This window comes from Epinephelus fuscoguttatus, linkage group LG16 (genome assembly GCF_011397635.1).
Source record: "Epinephelus fuscoguttatus linkage group LG16, E.fuscoguttatus.final_Chr_v1".
Taxonomy (NCBI): domain Eukaryota; kingdom Metazoa; phylum Chordata; class Actinopteri; order Perciformes; family Serranidae; genus Epinephelus; species Epinephelus fuscoguttatus.
Genome location: NC_064767.1, coordinates 8,373,417 through 8,395,855, shown reverse-complemented (window position 1 = coordinate 8,395,855; position 22,439 = coordinate 8,373,417). Strand labels below are relative to the sequence as shown.

General features: G+C 38.8%; 1 protein-coding gene across 28 annotated transcripts in view; it reads left to right on the top strand.

Annotated features, from left to right (window-relative positions):
• Positions 1-22,439, top strand: part of camk2g2 (calcium/calmodulin-dependent protein kinase (CaM kinase) II gamma 2) — a 95,254-nt gene that overhangs the window by 53,938 nt on the left and 18,877 nt on the right. For 19 of the 28 annotated variants that reach the window (XM_049601356.1, XM_049601353.1, XM_049601352.1 and 16 more), the window contains exons 6-14: positions 3,206-3,278; positions 7,513-7,615; positions 8,253-8,336; positions 8,520-8,614; positions 11,205-11,327; positions 11,942-12,025; positions 12,110-12,152; positions 13,100-13,159; positions 16,885-16,925. In XM_049601356.1, the coding sequence (XP_049457313.1) occupies positions 3,206-3,278; positions 7,513-7,615; positions 8,253-8,336; positions 8,520-8,614; positions 11,205-11,327; positions 11,942-12,025; positions 12,110-12,152; positions 13,100-13,159; positions 16,885-16,925 (706 nt within the window). Of the gene's footprint in view, positions 1-3,205; positions 3,279-7,512; positions 7,616-8,252; positions 8,337-8,519; positions 8,615-11,204; positions 11,328-11,941; positions 12,026-12,109; positions 12,153-13,099; positions 13,160-16,884; positions 16,926-17,781; positions 17,815-22,439 lie in introns of all 28 variants that reach the window. The other 9 variants (XM_049601360.1, XM_049601357.1, XM_049601351.1 and 6 more) reach the window with 3 other exon arrangements.

The window sequence follows — 22,439 nt, the reverse complement described above, 5'->3', positions numbered from 1 at the left end:
AGCATTTGGGATAGTTGCAAAATTTGCGCAGATGACTCCCAAAAGCTCATGAAAACTGTAAGTAACAGTTAAACTGTATTTTTCTTGCTATAATGGCCAATGCTTCTGTGAGCTGCATGTAACAAAGGGGCTTATTGTTATGTTATTTTAGTAGAAATAAAATCATCATCTAATAATAATAATACTAATAATAATGATAATCTTTATTTATAACGCTCGTTTCAAAACAGAGTTACAAAGTGCTTTACATGTCAATAATTAAAACAGGCAAGACATGAAATTAACAAGGTTTAAAAGAACCAATAAAGACTGAGGAAATAGAAGACAGTCTAAATGAACTTAAAACTCAAGTGAAATCTGGAAAGGCCCTCCAATAAAAGTGTGTTTTAAGAAGGGACTTTAAAGAGATCACTGACCCCACCGACCTGATTTCCTGGGGCAGACCATCAGGGCTGACAGCAAACGCTCCACTTCAGTTTTCAGCCGGCCCTCTAGAACAGACAAAAGACCTTTGCCCGGGGACCTCAAAGTACATCCTGGTGTGTACGGCACTAAGAGGTTGGATATATAGCTGGCAGAGAGACTGGGAGGGAGACCATCGCTGCTCCCCTGTGACGCTTCAATTAATCGCAAATATTTTTCACTGAAGCGTTAAGGCCTTCTGTCAGTCTTAGTTGTGATTGACCATGGCACAATGAAATATGTGTTGTTTTGCCTGTCAAATGTATGTACAGCCAGTTTAAGTGCCCCACCTCGCACTGGTAGTTGAAGCCACATACGAATACCTGATAGGCTAAGCATTTGTTACCTTAGTTATGAGTGGCAAATGTACAGTGAAATAAAAAAGCATTATCTGAAAACTGGTCAGGGCTATCAGGTTCCAAGTTTTGTCTCGAGGATGGACACACATTTGGGATAAGTTCCCTTCTGATATTGATTTGTACAGGTGATTCTACACCACAGACCCCATTTGAAAAACAAAGAAAAAGGCAGAGATGTGAGGTGAAGAGCATTGGAGACAGGGCAAGAGGAAAAATGTGAGGGGATGTACAGTGCCAAAGTTAGTAAGGACAGCAACAAGGCAGTCTGATGGGCACTACAGTATACTAACTGAAGGACCAGGGAGGAGAAAAAAAATGTGGAATCCAGATGTAGCCTAATTTGGACACAAAGCCAGCAGCTCTTCTTCTGATTCTGTCTCACAGAGAGAGGACACCACGCTCCCAAAATCTCTCTCTGCACACCCACTTGCTCCTGACCATGGCTTCCCCTTTTATTAATATCAAGCTCAACATACTGTAAAATAAATAATAGTAATTTAAACTGCGCATCAGACCAGCAAAATTGCTGACACATAAGCTTAGGACAAGCTTACATAAGATGCCGCCTCAACAACACACACACGCTGCCCACCCACACATTCATATTCACATAAAAATGCACCAAACTTTTCTCCCACATACAACACTTATTCTCTTGTCCAACTGCATGCAGATCACAAAGGATGCTAGTGTGACATTTCACAAATAATTGTCACTCGCAAATTGCAGGTACATTTGCAGGTCTTACAGCGCTCTCACATGCTCATGCATGACTCATAAACATGCTGGCTGTTTTCAGTAATATAATGCGTCATAATAAATGAGAGGAAATGATCTCATGTTGCAAGTTTCGGCTGGCATGTTGAAAATTTGGTGACAGGCCCATGGTTTCAGGGATTTGCTCCAATCCAGCCACAAGAGCATTAGAGTTGGGTTGTGTTAGAACAGAACTAGTTCGGACGAAGTGCTGTCTAACCACATCAGTAATCAAAATGTTAATTGTTGTTTTAAACAGCCACACTGGAAGGCAGAGTGAAAAGCCGCCTATCACAGAGAGAAAGGAGATGCAGTAATATTTAAAGAGGACCTATTATGTTCTTTTTTGGGTTTCTACTTGAATTTTGGGTTTCTACTAGGACATGTTTACATGCTTAAATAGTTAAAAAAAACATGCTATTTTCCTTGTACTGTCTGTGCTGGAACACCTGTATTCAACCATTGTCTAAAATGCTCCGTTTAAGCGCCTGTCTCTTTAAGCCCCACTCCTTTGTCAGTGTTTCTGGGTCTTCTGGATTTTGGCGTCTCTGCATTGTCACCGGAGACTGTGCCGGAGAATATCGGCACTTTCTACAGTGAAAATTCACCAATTAAAGCATGTTCCAGCAAAAATATGATCCAAAATAGGGCAGAAATTTACAACATCAGCAACCAATATTACTTCTACCCTGACGTTAGCAGTGCACTTGCAGCCAGGAATGACTGTAACAGAGAATAGCAGCACTTGTTACTGTGAAAAATCTCCATTAAAAGCATCATGTAGGCTATGTAGTGTAAACATTTAGAGCGGCATGCCAGGAGCACATGACCATATAAAGAAATCTGGCACACTATGATGTTATCCTGTAGCCACAGTAGTAAAACCCTTATATACATCTACTTTATTATTTTGAGTCTTTGGCCATGACTCATATGAACAACCTTCATGGCAACACCATATATAGGACACAAAATACAGAAATGCAAAATAGGTCCCCTTTAAATAGGAAATAATAGCACACATTTTCATACCCTGGTAGATATTCATAGTTTCGCACTTGGTCGTTCACATGAAAAGTGACAAATAGTTGTAAAAAAAAAAAAAAAAAAAAGGAACTAAAGAGATGAAGAGAAGCTCAAAACCTGTTTACTTTCTCATCTCTGCACTGCCGGCCAATCAGGGCATGAAGTGGGTGTGAGTGTCGGGTTGTCTGTCTCGGAAAGAGACAGAGATGGCCAGACACAGCCCCCACTGTTGTTGATTTGTTGTCTTTCTTGTCTTTTCCTTCCTTACTTGGCCTGTCTCAACATGTCTCTTGTCTACCTCTCAGTGTTTTTGACACTGTGGGGCGCAGTTGCCCATATTTATTTATTTTGTTAGATTGCAGAGAGTCACTTATTTGCTCTACCTTTTTTGTTATATGAATTCACTCACGCTCAAAAAATCGCCATCAAAATGTGCACAAACGATTGATGATGAGGACATTGTGTTGATCTGAAATACTTGAAAATCCTTACTTAATGTTTTTTCATCCTCCACCTCAGTCACACTCAGTTTTCTTTCTAGAAGTTGTGGATTGACAGATGTGTCTGTCCCCTGTGTCTTATCCTTCTTTTGTCTCCTGCAGCCACTGCATCAATCAGATCCTGGAGAGCGTCAGTCACATCCACCAGCATGACATTGTGCACAGGGACCTCAAGGTGAGTTATTATATACCAGTTGTGAATACTATCCAGTTGTATAAAATCTCTTATAAATAGCACTGTGTTGTGAATGAAGATGAAAGGAATTTTTGGAGGTTCACACCTCACGCCGACGTCACAACGTGACGTAAATAACAACTTAAGAGATGAGCGTCATCCCTCCCTCTCTTCACCTGCTTTCTCTATTCCACTCTGCCTCTATGTCTCTACCCCCTCCCCTTTTCCCTCTAACCCCTTTTTCCTTTCCCCCCTCCACCCCCCCCCCCCCCCCCCCCCCCCGCACTGCTGAGGAGTGACGAAAGCAGACCAGCTGCTATTAATAGCGGGTTGGTGGATGAGATGACGGCCAGTGACGATTTCCCTCCCCGCCAGACTGTTCACCCCTTACAGAAACCAACAGCACTCTGACCTCCTCAGCTGTATGAGTTCTTTTTAATATGGCAAATGAAGACAGCAAAGTGAGCTGAGATTTGAACACCTGGATAATTGCATCACATTTCTTTTATTGCCAGTTCAGAGTCCTAAACTTTAATAGTTTGCTTAGCAGTCTAGTCTATTACTTTAATGTGACAGAGCAAAATGAAGCTATTACTCTAGGGTAAGTAGACAAACATAATTGGAAAACAAACAATCTGGTTTTGTGTGTGAGTGGCGTAAATGGACTGGTGTTGCTTTCCATTGATTTTTCAGCTTGCATATGGATCTTGGTATCAAATGAACTTGGGAGTGGGAAAAGTTTTAAAAAGACAATAATGGTGATGGGTGAGGAGGTCAGACAGGAATTACCAGTACATTAATTGTTAATGAACAACTCTCCTTTCATGTATTGAAATTGCACCCATGGTGCATCATTCTGTGCAGTCATATATGGTTTATACCCAATGAAATATATATCTTAATTCTAGTAGATATCTCAAAGTTTGCAAAAATTCCAAATATGTCAGGCTCAATTTGGGGGAAATGTGTCTAAAATGATGCTCAAGACATCTAGAATATTTCCGTGTGATGGAATAAAGTGGTCTTAAACTTGAATATTTTACTCTAATATTTTAATGACTTACATTGCATGCATTTGGCAAACGTTATTGCGCAAAGCGATTTGTAGTTAATGCATTATTTCCATAGTGGCTTCAGTGGAGAGCTAAAACAAGCTGATACAGAATATATATCCATACTCTGTGTAATAAAATGCTTTTTTTCCTCCAAATTTTTAACCTGCATATCTTTTTTGATGGTAAATCCTGTTTTCACTCAGCTGTTTTCAGTGAAAAAGTTCTTATAAACCCACTGTACACGACCTGCCCAGAACCAAATGACAGACTGATAAATAGAGTGACTAGCTGGTGAACTTAGTGGAGCATTAAGCAAGCCAGAGCAAAAAACAGAGTGAACATAGGACTTAGTTTTCACAGGTACCCAGAAACACAACTTCTAGATAGCCATCACTTCTTTATAAATGATTATATGTCAGTGTTGTGTTTGTAGTTTGATCTGCTGCCCCCAAGTGGCCAAAAAAATCAACCATTGCTGCTTCCATGTGATACTTTCTCTGGGAAAGATTTTTGGTTGTTGAGCCTCCAATCGTCTTACAGCTAAAGAGAAAGCAACATCTGATATTTCGTCTGATATTTAAGAACTTCCTGGGGATAAAGCTGCCAGAAGTGACATCTGTATCAGAGCCATAAAATTACTAATAATGCCAGTTAAGTGTGGCATGGAGAGGTGTGACCTCACGCACGCACACATCATATTTTTGCCTCCGTGTCATCTCGGGAGGGCCACTTGCTAAAGGGAAAACAAGAATTAGAGAGAAAGAGTTGAGTGCTGTTGGCTGGTGGCAGGCTGAGTTGCCATGGTAACTGTAGGGTGAGGTCACCCGGCTGCTGCAGCGCCAGTGTAGGGACTCATTATGCCACCTCCCATCTATCTGTCTCTATCTGTCTCTCTCTCTCTTCTTCTGTTGCTTTCACTCCGGCTCTCTGTCCCTGTGCAGTTCCCCCTGTTCTCTCTCTTTGCTATTGTTTCAGCTCTGCCCGATAGAGGGGGGGGAACGGTGGGAGGGATGGATGAATGGATAAGTAGGAAACTAGATGGAGAGACTGACAGATGAGAAGAAACAGACTATGAGCACAAAGACAGTATCAGACATCTGTCTATCTGTCAGTATTTGAGGTGATAAGGACAGTTAACCACTGCAAGGACTTTTGCCCTCAAGACACACACACACACACACACACACACACACACACACACATATTAGACCTGCCAGCTGGGACTTGTACTCAAGAAGAATGGCCCCAAAACATCTGTTTTCTATACAGACCACATTTTCACCTGGTCTGTTCACCTGGACACCTGGACACCTGGAGAGTTACTTTATCTCGAATCTGCCTGCATTGTGATTGAAAGTCAATATGCAAACAAAGTAAGAAGAGCTGGCAGAAAAAGAAGAGCCGAAGTCAAGGAAACAATGCTGGATACTTTAGAGACACCTCTACGAGAGGACAGCCAAAGGCATTCGTTAGCTACTTTTCCATAGATTTGTTCACTAGGCTAATCACTTGTATTGTAAGAAGATAATTATTACCAGTGGAGAAGCTTGTTAGCAGTAGCTCTGTCACCACAGTCGGTCACATGACTGTCGTTTTGCATTTCATCCCTCAGTAGACTCCCGAGGTGATGCTGCTGTACAGAGTCTCCTCCATTCCTTCAAGGGGTCGTCAGGTTGAGATAGCAGGAGGAGGCTGAGTTAGATGACCTTTCAGCTTGTTCAGCTCATTTCTTTTCTTAAGAACGAGGTCACAATGTTCAGATTGCACTTACACCTGACTAAGATCCGATTGTAGTGCAAGCCAGACCATCAGTAGATTTTTAATGCTAAAAATGATGACAGGGGCATCCAAAAACATGAAACACAAAAGCTGAAAGATCAATCATCAAGTAGGAATAGGGGGAAAAATCTACACAGCATAGTATCACGATATATTGGGTGCCAATATTGTACCGATACACAGATGCCAAATAATGTTTTTTGTTAATGTATAAATTGTTAATATTGCAAATACAAATTATGGTAGAATACTATAATAATCAACCAGATACATTTTGCAGCAGTAAGAATGACTGAAGTGAGATGAACAGACTGAAAACTTCATCTTATCAGATAAAACTAATGTTAACATATTTTTCCTTTAGGGACATAATGTGCAGTTGAAAAAAGTGTAATAAATTGCAGTGTATATTAAGGCGATACTCTACTCTTGTCTAGATCACAGAAATGCTGGTGAATAGGATTTATGGTGGATATTGTATGATACCAGGGAAAACCTGCAAACTCGACAGAGAAAGAACATGAATGGCTGTTGGAGTCAATCCCATGACCTCCTTGCTGTGCTAACCGCTCAACCACGCAAAAGAGTAAACAGGTCAACCCTATATTATGAAGAAAAACCTAAAACGAGTGAACCTTAAACAGCTGTGCAGCTTTAACCAGTAACTGACCTTGCATCAAATCATACTTGAGCAGACGTGTTTCCTCAGTTTCTTCTCCCTCTCATCTCTTCTTTAAGTGACAGGAACTATGATGTAATGAGAAGCAAATGAGGAAAGCGAGGAAGCAGTTGAGACAAATAAATCACAGTTAATATGTCCTTATCTTTGCCAGGTCCTGACTTTTTGCATGATCGTGTGAACAGAAAGGCCATGTCAAAAATTCAGTGTTAAAGTCTGTGACAGCTGACTGAAAAGGTTTTTCCTTTGGGGGAAGCCTTTGTGGCCTGCTTGACCAAATCATGCCTCATTACTACTGTAGATGTCATCGAGCTCCTGCAGCTCATCCAGTCATGCAGACAGATAGGACATTTCCTGAAGGAGGGTACATGCTTATCTCTTTTGCCCTTAATTAAATGTATTTTTCCCTCTTTTTGCTCATAACTATGCTACAGTGTATTTTGTACTATGCAAAACATAGTTTGTCCAAGGTCAAATTTCACAACCTGCTCTTATTAAATGACATGTCAGTCTTCATTTTATTCGAAGTTGAAGATCTTTTGGGGTTTATTGAATGTTGGCCAAAAAGAAAATATCAAACTAACTTGTGATGGGGATTAATTTGTATGTTTAACATTTTACGGCCAAACTTATTGTGAAAGAAATGTTGGAAACAGTCACTAGTTGCAGCCTGAGTGTAAATATTTCATCCTGAAGAACACTTTGTGTCTGTGTTTTGCAGCCAGAGAATCTGCTCCTTGCCAGTAAGATGAAGGGAGCAGCGGTGAAGCTTGCAGATTTCGGTCTAGCCATCGAGGTGCAGGGGGACCAACAGGCATGGTTTGGTGAGAAATAACCCCACTTCTAACAACTTGAATGTTTAACCTTATTATCTTTATTTATTCCACAGTGTTCACCCTCAGCAGCAGCATTTGCTTCAGCAGGAACACCGCCATTGCTGCTTTAGGAAGTAAATTATTAAGTTAGTGGTGAGCTAGAGTTTGTGTTTCAGCATATTATAATAATCATATGCTCTATTTTTGTTACTTTATATGAGAAATAAATAAATATGAGCATACATATTAGAGAAAGTACTAAACAATCCAAATTTGTCCTGAGGGAAGTATGCTTATTAAAGAACTGTCAAAAACAATTTTGTTTGTGTTGACACTCTTGTAAACGTGTTTTATTTTAAACAACTACGTGGTGTTTATAGCTTAGGTATATTAATATATTATTGTGGATATTAGTTTTAATATTCAACACAGCAATACAATAAAAGTTTTATTTACTTAGAACATTATACAAAACACATATATACAAATATTTTAGCTTTTTGTAGCATTTGATACAGAGATCATAAAAGCTTGTAAACCCATAGTCTTGCTCAGACAATGCAGTAATCAGAAATAGTTCTGTATATCATTATTGGGTTGCATTTTCATAGACACATTAACACAAGTTTATATTTGTTTATTGCAGGTTTTGCAGGAACTCCAGGATATCTGTCTCCAGAAGTTTTGAGAAAGGATCCATACGGCAAGCCAGTGGACATATGGGCATGTGGTCAGTTAGTCCTGTCTGTGTTTGCTGCATTCATATGCTCACTAATATTCATTAGGAAATGTATGCTTTAGGTTTTATATGGAGTATATTTAAATAGATTCTGTGTGTGTGTGTGTGTGTGTGTGTGTGTGTGTGTGTGTGTGTGTGTGTGTGTGTGGTTTTTTTTTTTTTTTTTTTCCCCAGGTGTGATCCTGTACATCTTGTTGGTGGGCTACCCTCCCTTCTGGGACGAGGACCAACACAAATTGTACCAACAAATCAAGGCCGGTGCATATGATGTGAGTATTCCCCTCTCAATCTTGTAGTCAACGTCCCCTACTTCTGTACATGTGAGCTGCATATGTGTCGTTTGTGTGCAGAATACCTGGAAACGATTAAAGCGGAAGTTCGATAATTGCTATAATCACCAGACTCTAAATAGAAAGTAATGTCATTGTCGTTAAACTTAATTTAAGGTAAACAGAAACAAAATAACACTAATGAAAACCATCTTGGTTCGTCTTCTCACTGTTCCAACAATCACTAGCTCTGGTTTAGTTGAAATAAACAAAAATATTCTGGCTCTATAAATGCTAAAATTACTGTTTATTTAAATGGAGTCTGGTGGGTTTGGTGATAGAGATTTGGGAGCTGTTTCTGGTTAAACAGAAAGGATCTTACTACTTAATAAAGAGGCTTATCTTTGTAGGAATCCTTTCCATAGTATTATCACCTACAAGAATAATCTGAGCCTATCAGTGGCAAAAACAAACACTTCAAGTGGACGTACATTGGCACTGTGCAAATGTCTCTAGTGGTTACATTGCAGCTTGTTTCGTTGCTGTCGGTTGCAGTGGTCTCTCTCAACAGAGGACCAAATATTCCTGTTCCCATTAGTCAGACACAAAAACGTTGGAAAACAGGGTCCAGATTGATCATGACCATGATATAGAATAAATCAGTGTAATGTTGTGGAATATAAAATGCAGAATTTTTCAAAGCAACAGGTAAATATAGAGATGGTTTTGAGTTTAACTGAGGAACAAGGTGAAACAGAAATAAAGGCCTGGCTCCATCTGCCAGTGATGTAAAAGCCACTGTTGAGAATTTACAGATCCATTCATAATATAAAAAATATTGATCAGTGCAGCTTTAATAAATGCTCATCTTTCACTGAGCTCATATTAGCGGGCTCATCCCAGGTTGGCTGACTGAGCGAGCATTTTGCAAATGGATCCATGAAGATGAGTGTTGCGGTTCATAGAGTCTGTCAGAGAGCTCCATCTGTGTTCATGAAACTTGAATTCTAATACACAATCTCAGTCATAATTTATGTGAATGGGAAAACAAGCACAGAGCCTCGAGATGAGCCCTGCAGGACACCTTCACTTCAAGTCTCGTCAAATAACACACGCAGAATTCTGTCGTGCAAGTCATTTAGAAATTTAATTTTGGTTTTTAATTGCTTGCTACTTGTTATTGCATGATTTTGATCTAGCTGTAGAAAAAAAAGTGATACACTATGAGAGAGCGATAGGCTTATTTATCAGATCTTGTCATAGTCCTCTGGGAGATAGGAATTTATTACCCGTATTAATTTCCATAATTGGAAGCAACCACATCTAATGAATGTGCATAATATGAGCATTGATATGAAGTGACTGTGACAAGCACTTGTAATAATGTGCACTTGAGTATCGCTGTCATGCAGACACCTTGAATCTCATTTTTCTTTTTTGTCAGTTATTGACAACTGACAATTAATGTTCTGAGTAAATGTCTCGGACAGCTTGCTTTGATTTTTAGTAGTAAACATGTTTGCTGGCACTTAATGCTACTGAGGTGGAGGGATGAGGGCGGCAGGTGTGGGTGACTGGAGTGAGAGAGCTCACGCTGACTTTGAAAACTCCCACCTGTTATGACTGAAGGGCTTGCTCTTGAAGGGCATGCATTGACTGTGAGCTATCACAGGCTGAAAATCACTCCTTATTTCCTTTACCATGATATCAATGAAGGATTTTTTATTTTTGTTTCATATTGCTAAAATGACCCATCAAAGAAAAACAAATCGTTGCATCATTCCACGTTATGCATACTCCAAGACAAAAGAAAATAAGATATGTTTCATACAGAAATAAACAGAAAATAGTAAAAATAAAGTTACTGTAATCATCTAACACATTTTTTTCCATGCATTGTTTGGTTAATATGACAAAATCTTAAATATAATCTGTAAAAGTATCAAAGAGTCAGAGTTGTGGTCGCAATCTAGGTGTATTAAGCGCCAGTTTCAATAAACATACAGTTGTGATGAGATCATTTTTAGCAGAATTATTTGTATTAGTATTAGAAAACATTAAACATGTTCATGGGAAGCAAAAAAGTAGATAAAGATCATATCAATGACGATATGAAAAAAAAGTGCATTTAACTTTTAATTCTTTAACCCACACACTGGTAACTGACAAAGCTTGTTCATCAATACCAACATAACATCCAGTCTCCAGATGTGGTGGTAAAATACAACTCCTGTTCATACATGGTCCTCTGCTTTCTGCCTTACTATCTGGTGTTTTAGCACATTTTGCAGATGCAGGGCTCTCGAGGATCTGCAGACTAAAATATGTCTTGAATATTTCTCTGTTTTAAATCTCAAGTTGAACCTGAATGTTGAATCACTGAGTAATACCAATGAAAAAAAAATGGCAAGTGACTGAAACAAGAACTATTTCTTCTCTTTTCCTGGACACAACCATATGAATTCATAAGTGTATATGTGTGCATATGCATGTGTGTTGAGCCAGTTGTTCAATGATCAAATGTTCAATGAAAGCAGAAGAACAGTGACATACATTCTTAATATGTCTTCCTTTTATCTGCCTCCTTCAGTTTCCTTCTCCAGAGTGGGACACAGTGACCCCCGAGGCCAAGAATCTGATCAATCAGATGTTAACGATTAACCCTGCCAAAAGGATCACAGCCGACCAGGCCCTCAAGCATCCCTGGGTCTGCGTAAGTCACACTCCTTGTCTTCAAAAGAATTCGTTACTAGCATGTAAAATATCGCTGTAGATATTTGTGCCATCTTCCAACAAATTGTCACATATTTGGACTTTCTACCTAATTAGGCATTCATCTGTTTCTTTCACACACACACACGTCCAGAGTTACACTGTAAAATATGTTAAGCATTTCGTTTTTGGCACTGCTTTTTAAAACAACAACACAAGGTCATGAACTGCTCAACACAGAGGCCTACAATATGCACTCAAGCAGAATTTGTAGTTTGGGGTAAAATTAAACACAGAACTCAAAATAAGAGCTTTGGACAACACTTGGATAGATGTATAACATACTACCATGACCAACATACTACCATGACCACAGAAATCTGCAGTTGCCAACAGTGAAGCTAACTCCCACTGATGAACATAACTTGGTATCAGAAACCAACTAAAGCAGGTGGTCATTCGGTTTTGTAATATAGAAAATAATGGAGATGCCTGAAAAACAAGACACAAGGCTTTGAGTTCATTTGTCATTTGGAGTCAATTATATAGGAATAAAAGTGTTATGATGTCACACTAAAGTTAGGTTTATTCATTATGTTTCCTCTCTACATACAGCAACGCTCCACTGTGGCCTCTATGATGCACCGTCAAGAGACTGTGGAGTGTCTGCGCAAGTTCAACGCCAGGAGGAAACTTAAAGTGAGTAGGGGCACAAACACACACACATACAAACGCGTCCATGAAACACAAATCCGCATAATGTTGATTTCTGTGTCTCTCTAGGGAGCCATCCTCACAACAATGCTGGTGTCCAGGAACTTTTCAGGTGAGCTTTGGCAGGGATACTAATCACACATCAAGAGACAACAATTTGATTTGGCACACAGACTTCACAGCGGTGCCCAGTGCTGCTCATAGCACACATATTTGAATGAAGCCATACAAAGAAGCATCTAGATTTGGAGAAACTGAGCAGTTTTATAACAAAGAGCAAATCTGTTTGGTCATTATATCTAATAATAATGACAAGAACACTATAGGTAATTACTTTTTCTGACTTAATATCTCAGAGGCCAAGGATACAAATCGCTGTTGTTCCTCTACTGTCCTTTTTTGGGGCCTGAATCTAGTTTCCTTATATCCACAGATTTTATTCTTGTTCACATTTGCTTGTCAGCTGTCTACAGTTTTGATTTTGCACTTCAGGGGTTTGGCTTGGATTTCCTCCTTGTAAGCAGTTTGATCACCACAACACAGTCCACCTTTGATTGAACGCTCAATCTGTGGACCAGACAATGGTCAAGCAAGCTAATGCATTAATGCTATTGACCTTGTGTTTATGTGCCTTCATGTAAGTAAAGCAGCTCCCGTGGATTACAGCCAACTACTCCACTGGTCAAGATTGATCTGGACTGAAGAAAGCAAGACGAGCCAGACCTCTGAATTGCTTTATACATAACTGCAGGCACGTTTATCAAATGAATGTCCACGGAAATAAGATTAATAATTTCAGGGCGCAGGTACTTTGGTGCTGAGAAGATTTCCTGTCTGCTGCTTCACTTCATCCTAATAAAAGGGAGTTAGGTATCAGAGAAAACCTTGTCTTCACTAAGCCCACTTGATCCAAACACTTTTTGGAAACCCATGTCTTGTCTAATACTCTGAAGTTTATTAAACTTTAAAAAAAAATCCAGAAAATAAAAAGGCTGTCAGGCTTTAGTGAGGCTCTAGTCCCACCTGTGCCTCCACATTGAATCCCTCTCTGTCCAATAGTGGGACGGCAGCATACCAGCCCTGCCGCTACCACCAGCACGGCCGCAATGGCACAGGAAGGTACGTCTGCTTGAGGGGGTGTTGGAGTCGGGCACTGCCAACTTTGTACTCAGGCTGTTGGCATGTGGCCTGGGCTGCTTGAACCCCTCCACCTGCTGCCTGCTGCCTGCACACTGATGAGCCACTTTTGAATGGTCGTCATTGCACTGGGGCATCTTACACACACACATAAACATGTAAATGGAAACCACAAACAAAGCTTAGCTCCTGACCTTTCAGTACTGCAGCGTGTCTTGATGCTTTAATAAACAGAGCTCCTCTCCAGGACTGGCTATTTAATTTCCTGTGTCGAACACAACAGCCATTTAACTGACACCCAGCATGACCCTCTGACATCCCTCCAACTATCGCAGCTGCCACCTAGCAAAGCTCTGTTTACACATCTCTGCATTACAACAACTTGTGCAGGCTGCATATCTTTCCCTCTGCAGCATAAACATTTTAACCTTTTATATCACAAGTATAAGTAGACACGCCAGCCTTCAACCTAACGTAACACCCCTAGTTTTACCTCCTTTGAACTGGTTTGTATCCACAGTACTCGGCTAGTGCCCAGTCGATGCCTGCCCGTGCTCGCCGCAACCTTCCCTCCGCATGGCTCTGGCATTAACAGCCAGCCAAGCATGTGTATGAGCATACAGTACAGTACAGTATGCCAACCTGCATGGGAAGCTGTATAAACAGAATGCACAGTGTCCTTTGTTATCTATTTTTCTTTGTCTCCTCTCTCCTGCCTGCTCCGTTGTGTTTGTGTGAACAGACAAAACCACAAAGAGCCTAAAGGCATCAGTATGCTTCAAACCGAGTGTTTGTAGGATCATCAAACAGCGTCTGAAACCACCTTTCCTCAGACTTCGTATTTATAGAGGCTACGCACGACAGTTTTGTCACTTTCCGAAACCGACGCAAAGAAGACGTCAACACTGTGGTAACAACTATGGTGTAAAAAACAAACATAAAAACAACCAATAATATATATTAGGGGTGTTCATCCCAACTTTTGTCACAATACAAGATATAGATTCTTTGGGTAACATTACAGTCATTGCCAATATCATAGAGTGCATTGTTGAAACAGCAGCTACTATTGCTGCAGCAAAAAAAAAGCTAGCTAAGGGACACGCCTGAACAGATTTGTAGTGCCTTATTAACTCAGAAGTGTTCATTAATGGAAATTAATCAAAAATACTAGTCTCTTTTTCTGGGAATTCGACAAGCATGACCTCTTCCCATTGTTCAAAACTATGCCTCGTTATCCTCACTTGTACGATTATCACATATTGGCTCTCTTTGTGACGGCAGACTTTTAGCCCCACTTTTGAGTTTGATGATTTAGAGCAACTATAGACAATGTTGCGTTCAGACAAGCGCGATCGACACGTCTTAAATACTAGTTTGTACGAAGCATACTGAACCTTTCACAGGTGAATGTCAGTCACATGACAGGATGAGCTCCTGTTCAACCAAGAATTATCATGGTTTATAGAAGTGGATGCTATGCAGATAAGTCGTCCATAATGGATTTATCTTGATGCTTGATTACAGTCGTTAAATTCCCTCATTGACCGAATTACATGCAGTGTGAATGTAAGCGTTTGGTCTTGAATATTTGCAGCGATGATGTCCCTAACCTAAAGGTTTCTGCTCAGTTCGATGACTGTAGAGAATGCACTCCTTGACACCTTTTTAAGACAAAGACTTTGAAGTGGATGCTGCATGTTTATGAGCCACTGTCATCGCATGAACCCACCACCTCTGTGAAAATGATTTAAAGAATGCCTTTTAACACACAGTAAAAGCCTGACGGGTGTTTGTTCCTGCAGTTGTCATCTTCAGTTGTGTTTTCAGTTCAGATGTTAAAGATGCAGAAATTAAACACGTTACTGTTTTCTTGCCTTCTTCACTGCCCTCTTTCCTACTTTATTAATGGAAGGTAAGGGAGGATCACTGGAACATCACTAACACAAATATAAGTGTTTATACTTTTCGAGTGTTTCTTTTTGATCTGTATGGATGTGCATGCATGTGGACATTTTTATTCAGTTGTGTGTTGGTGTCATTTCTGTGTAAGTCTGGTTATAACTGATCAGGGTTTGATATGCATGCACATGATATGATGTTGGTGTGGTTAATGTAGGCTACTGGATAGTTGCATTTAATATGAACTGGTTTGATTACAGTTGGTGGAGTATATTTTAAAATTGTGAAGTTTAATCTTTTTTTATTTATACTTGCAACTTTCCACAAAGTCGCTCCAGCACTAGTTCAGTTGAGTGTTAGCTGTATCACACTGAAATAAATCACAATTTATTTGGTGACATTTACACCAACAAAAGGTTGTTTTGGATATAAGCGCCTAATGGACTCAGAAAGTAACTTCTTCACTCATTTAATTCATTCATTAGTTAATTCATTCATCCATTCATATTTGCTCCCCAGAGGACCTCAGGAGTGATGAGGATTGTCCTCAGATCAAACACTGAACCGGGATCAATCATCAGTTTTCTGCCATGCACTTCGTGCCACTCTGCTTAAATTTATGAGAGACAACTTCTTAATTTTGTTTTACTTGTATTTAACGTTTACTGTTTGAACTACGCTCAAGAATGGTGATAATATAGAGGACGATTTTACCTCAAAATAACATTGAAACTGTTTTGTTGTAATGTAACCAGGAACATTTTCCAAAGAGAAAAGTAAATGGGAAATCTTAAAATGTAAAGTTAATTAACAGTGCTTTAATTAGAAATAACAGCAGACCAAGGTTATATTTATAAAACACAAAAAATTTAACTAGAGCGAGAGTGCCTCTAAATATCCAAATTTTCTTTAACTGTTGTGATGTTTTAAAGTATGTACAGGTCACAGTTGTCAAATCTATGGAGGCTAATTTCTGCCAGTAAAAGATAAAAATAGATGAGGTTATGCATGATTTAAAAAGTCAGAAATCAAGATGGAGATACTATGTTAAAATTATAGTAATAGGTAGATAGATAGTACAACTTTTAACTTTTTACTAACTACAGTTTTTGAATGATATACTATACTTTTGAGGAACCATTACATAATTTTAATGTATTTTCTCATAAATCTGACTCACTGATTTTGACTGAATTAAGTCACTTTTACTGAGTATTTATCATTTTTATTATCATGTTTAATTATCAATCTGTTTATGTTTTCATTCTTTCTTTTCTTGGCGAAAATCAGCTTCCATACAACATCAACAATGTCCTGGGAGAAAAAACTGAGGGGGTTGGGGATATTATTGGGTCTTTAAAAAAGTCTGTGTATTTAAACAAATTAGAAGAACACAAAATGGAAAAAAAGTTTTTTTTAAAAAAGCCCTCAGGGCAAGTACATGCTCCAGAGCAGTTATTTTAATTTTAATACTCGAAAATGTTTCCGAATTTGTAATCAGATTTTTCTGTTTTCCAAGTTTACTTTTTATTTTTAGTTTGCTATTTTTATATGCAGCAATACATATGAAATTTCCTTAATCAACCTGATTATCCCCACTGGTGGAGAAACAGTAGTTTTAGTTGAGAGGTTGTTGTTTACATGAATTAATATTCATGTAAAATTAGGTGGACCTGATAAACCTTTGTTGGACCGTGTTTTGTTTTAGTTTGTCCTCGTGACTGAGTGATCTCAACCACTGTTGTGTTTGTGGGATATTTACTTTTCAGACAGTGTCCCTACCATCTTGTCTTTCTGTCTTTCAGCATGCAAAACTTTACTAAACAAAAAGTCGGACGGTGTGAAGGTAAGTCCTCTGACCCATGAGGGTTTTATCTACATTATTTCTCCTGTCTTACTTACTCTTCCTCTCTCCTGTTGTCTCCCTTTTGGTCTGTCACCCTAAATACTCTCTAACAACATGTATCTTTAATATTATGAGCATATGGAAAAGTAGTATGTTCTTTAAGTTGGATTACTTTTGTGTTTTGGTGCTCCTTTATTAGTTTTACTATTAAATGTGACTTAAAGGGAAAAGGATTGATTTTAAAAATACAGTAGCAGCTTGATCATATTTATGAGTTAGCAGTTAAAGGTGGGGCACAGATAATACAGATTAAAGTGAAAGTAAGGGACTTAATAAAGACCTGTAGGCTTTTAAAATGCTGTTTGTTTTTGACCACCAGGTTTTTCTTTGATTCACAGCGATTTGAGCCACCACTGGGTCTTGGTGCTCATTTGTTTTGATCGACAGTCAGCGTCAATGCATGCAGTGAAGCGCCATAATCAACAAGGGCCAAAATAAAATTCCCATTACATACAGTGAATTAAACAATAGCTAACCCCCCCCACCCCCCCACCCCAAAAAAAGATCTCCAAAACATTATACAAATAAACTGCACGACCAATGATTTAAATCCTTTAGTTGTCCTTGAAAAATTAACTCCCTGTACTGTTTTAGTAGCTGATTGTTTTTTTCTGCTGAAGCCCTCTTAGTGTCCCTTTGTCTCATCTCTGTTCCTGTGTAAGCTTCTGTAGCCGTTTTGTTTTTCTCTCTTTCTGGGATCAATCTGGCAGCTTCACTTTTTTACTATTTTGATTAGTTCCTTGTTTCCCGATGACCCCTTATTTTTTTCCTCCTCCTTTCCATTGCTGTCTGTCAGAAAAGGAAGTCCAGCTCGAGTGTGTGTTTGATGGTGAGATCGGCTCTGTCGTTTTTCGTTCATTTTTCATTCTTCGTCTCTCCGAGTCTTTTCCCCCTCCGGTTCTCCCCTCCCCCCTCTCTGTTTCATTTATTCCTTTTGGGCAGAGATGCTTGAGGCGTTGTCTATGACAGTTTTCGTATTGTTCTGATTTCTGTTGGATTTCCTGACTCCATCCAACATCCCTGCATCAGCCTTTCTGCCATAAGTGCCACCAAAACCATTTCAGCTGCTGACAAATAACACACACACACACACACACAATCACCCTCAAGAGTTATCCTCTCCTGATGTCTGACTCATCCACTTATGGATAATATCAGGCATTTTGGCCTACTTACCAACATTCCTGACCATCACAGGAGTGAGGGACATTTTATTTACTGTAAGCATCAATATACAATCATTTCCCCTTTTTTCAATTATTATTATTTATTTTACCCTCATTATTTTTCATTTGAGTGAACTTTTATTTTCTTTCCCTCTACCTGTAAATAAAACAGCTGTCTTGGTCACCTGCAGATAATCAACACCGCTGAACTAGAGACAGTTCAGGACTGATATACAGAGAAAGTGGTGTATTTAAAGTTAAAAGATATAAAGATATTGAGATTAATTTCAGTATTTCTTAGTGATTTGGTCTTTTGATCTTTTGAAATTGTTTTTCTTTCACTTTATTGGATTTTCAAAATAAAATAGATATGTATATGGTTTGTCACTCGTTAGAAAAGTAAGATACGGTATCTGATACAATAAATTAGTTGAGCACTAATACTTAATAGATAATTTAATTTTCCACTTAATACAAGAAGCCAAACTTCTCAATTGTTAAAGAGAACTCTGCTCTCAAACTCAAATCCAAACTCAGATCAAATGGTAAAACTAAGCAGTGCAGATCTGATACAAACCAAGATTGTGTGACTGTATTGCCTATTTCTCACCTTAAATATCCCCAGAAACATATTTCAATGCACTGTTTAGCTGTAATCTGAGAATTTCTGCACAGTAAGTGGGCACCAGCCTGTGCCCTGTATTGTTAAAACAGAGGCTGAAAAAGCTGAGATCAAACAATGAAACTAAGCAGTGCTGATCAAATATGAACCAATATTATGTTTATGTGTTGCCTGTTTCTCACCTAAAATGTTTTCAGAAACATAATTTAACTTACAATTATACTGTAATTCAAGATAGTTTGTTACCAGCCAGCCGCCATTATGTTTCCTGTGTCAAAATATCCAAGCTCACTTTATGTCACCCACCAGCAGGGGCAGTTATTGGTCTGGTACGGCGCAGTACATTCTACTAAGTGTAGGTTCTTCACCTCCTGTTTCCTCTGGTCATGTAGCACCAATTTAAAAAGTATTTGTCTTTCTACTGCATAGACAGCCCAGTTTTATGAAAAGACCATCCTTTCAGCAGTGAAATACTTGTTGCCTGACAACATACAGCCATTCAGGAACTTTGAAATCATTTCAGCTAAAAAAGTATTGAGCTTTCATGCCCAGCCTTAATATAACAGTTTCAGTTATAAATTCTGTATCGTGCTGCTCTGAACTTTTTAATCCTTGTGAATGACCTTTTTGTGGTGGAAAAAAAATCATCTCAAACTTTACACACAAAAGTCTGCACTTTAAATCCTTGAGTTCTGTGAAAGTGAAATTAATTCTTATTCTTCTAAAGAAATGTTTCTTAAACACCTTTTCCAGTTGCTCAACAGCACTGAAAATGTACTGAGTAGGTACCAAGCATGAATGTGTGCCAGTGAAAAAGAAGGCAACCTTTTCTGAGTCAATACATCATTAAAAGGCGAGAGCGAGATCGTGTATCAATTCTAGCACATTCGACTTCCTGAAACGGTTATTTCTGACCCTGTAACATAATTTCAAGGCTGTAGAAAATGAACACCAACAAAGACTTTACAGTTGTAGCTTCATAATGCTGACTGTGAATGATGTTGCTGAAATATAGTCTGCATATTTGCACTTCTTGAAGGAAGTGTAGTTTGCCTTGTCGGCCTCAGTGTTGCACATTAGTTTTTCTGTTAGAAGATGTTCCTAGTTGGCTGGGGAGACTGCCAAAATACTTTTTAAAGCCACACTTGGGTATTCGCTCATCTCAAAGTTGTAGAAAAAACATCTAAAAAACCTCCCAGCACTTTGCTCTTAACCTTTCATTAACCATTCGTCCACACACCTCTTAACTTCCTTGTGGGAATACTGATTTGCATTCAAGAAACTACTCTTTCTCCTTCCCCTCAAGTTAGCCTGAGGCCGAAGGGAGAGTACAGCTCAAGCTGTGTTTTCTTGTTCACATCACACATTCCATATTTAATCTGCAGCTATAATCTGCGCCTCTGTTGTGTAGAAGAACCACTGCTCTGGTTTAAAACAGGATCAAAATAAGTATTTGAGTGAGCATTAAGTAAGATAATACAGGAGTACTCCATATATTTAATCTTTTGAATTACACTTCCGTAAAGCTGAGATAAAAAAGTAGTATGGGTCAAGCCCAGAGACACTAGATCCTACATTTCCCATAATGCAACCAATAGCATCTTTTTGTTAGGCCCTCCCTGATTGTTTTTCATACTCCTCAACTTTCTATTAATACTTGTAGTCTCCAATCCCAAACTGAGAAACTAGATGATTTAGACACACATGATTTATCATTTAGACACAGAAACCAGGCTGGCATCTCATCATTCCCAAGGCTGCGCCACCTTTTTGTTGACAGAAATGCTATTTTTCATAAGGAGAAAAACAGGAACATGCTGAAAAGCTGTTTTGTAGGACATAGGACATCTGTACATGTATAGACATCCTGTGTTGGGTGATTGATCCAATTGGATGCAGAAAGACTGAAGGGGCATGATGGCCATCAACCTTTATTTATTAAGGTGTTGTGAACTCTCAGGTTCAGGCAAGGTAGCAAAATAATTATTAGACTAGTCTACAAAGCAAATTTTGTTTAATAAGAAATAAGGACATACAAACTTGTAAAACTTTTAATCCAAACGTGTGAAATTGCACTGACATCCCCCAAAAGGGGCACGTTCTTGATGTTTGGTGAAGTACCATATATGTGGGTTTGGTCTTCTGGCACATGCATCTAGTTGGCAGCGGGAATGTCTAATGAGCGGGAAAAGTTAAGAAGTGCTAGCAGTTTGCTTTTCTGCAAATGCCTGGAAAGTGTGAGTCTAATAATGCAGTTCTACAGCTGTATCACTATGTAGGCCTATCCATTATAAACTATTTAACTGAATTCATGGAAATGGGATAAATATTATGGAAAAGTTTTGAAAATGTAATGTTGGTAAAAGTGTGTGGGAACCCTGATTATAACTGCCTCTCAGAATGGTACTTAGAATGACTACTAAACCTGCCCTTTATCTGTAAAATCAGTGGAGTTCCCCTTTAATAGTAAATAGACCATTTATTGCAATTATTGTGTGCATATGGGAATTTTTGTTTTGTTTCTCATAAATTATGACTTTTATCAGTGGAATCACTGCAATAGAATTAGCAAGAATGTATATATATTTACTTAAACACAATATAAATACATCTTAATACCTTCGAATGTACTTAAAAATCATGACTTTCATTAAATCCATTGATTTCCCAGGACTGCAGCCATTGAATGTGACACTCATTTTTTCAGTTTAATTAAAACTTGTGCTCAGTAGGGTGCACCAGTGCAGTCGAAGTAAAGTTCATTCAGTAAAACTATATTGTGATAGATTGTGCAGGAGGCTGTGTGAGGGTTCAGGTTAACTAGTTGCAGTTGCAGCTATGCTAAAGTAGATTTGTGGGTAAAATAGGCTTTAATGTTGTCTTCAAGCTGACCTTGCATGAGCTAGAGAAGGGCGATAACAACGTACGGTACATACCTACATGCATGCACACACTATTCTCCACAATTAGAGAACAACCTGTCATTAAGGCCTTTCACTGCATGCACAGACCTGAACTGGTAACCATTATTATAAACTTATTTTCTGCATATTTTTGGCTGTGTTTCTGCCAGAAATGGCTCACCAGTTTCTGGTGCTTGTTTTAGATACAGATTTGTGATTTCTCCCTTTATCCCAGCAGATGTTGATTTTACCTATTTCTTAAATGTGCTGGGAAAATACCTAAAATCCAATCTGAAAATATGTTCATTGTTTAAAAAAAAATGCATGTGCTGACTAACTGTTCTGTATTTGTACTTTTTCTTTTATCGTTGTTAAATGTCTGCAAAAGTTGTAGACATTAAATGCAGGCATACGCCAGGACGCTAGACTCAGAAGAGCCCTCCGATCGCTCAATACACAGCTTTATAATAGAAATAAAAATATTTATTAAACAAGTTAGAAAGTCAGTGCACTCGCATTGTTGTTGAAGCAGGACATTTAACCTGTTTCAACTAGTTCCTGATGATCAAAAGAAGATTATTCAGAAGCTACATGCACAACAGACAGGAGAATACAACAACAGCTGCCCTTTAAAGTGCACAAAGCAGCAAGGTGCAGCTGATTGATCCATGTAATGGCTCTGTTCCTGTTTTCGACCTGAGATTCCCACAGGGTGGTTTATGGTTTAGACCCAGTGGGAGCAGTGGGAGTCATTCTGTGTTGT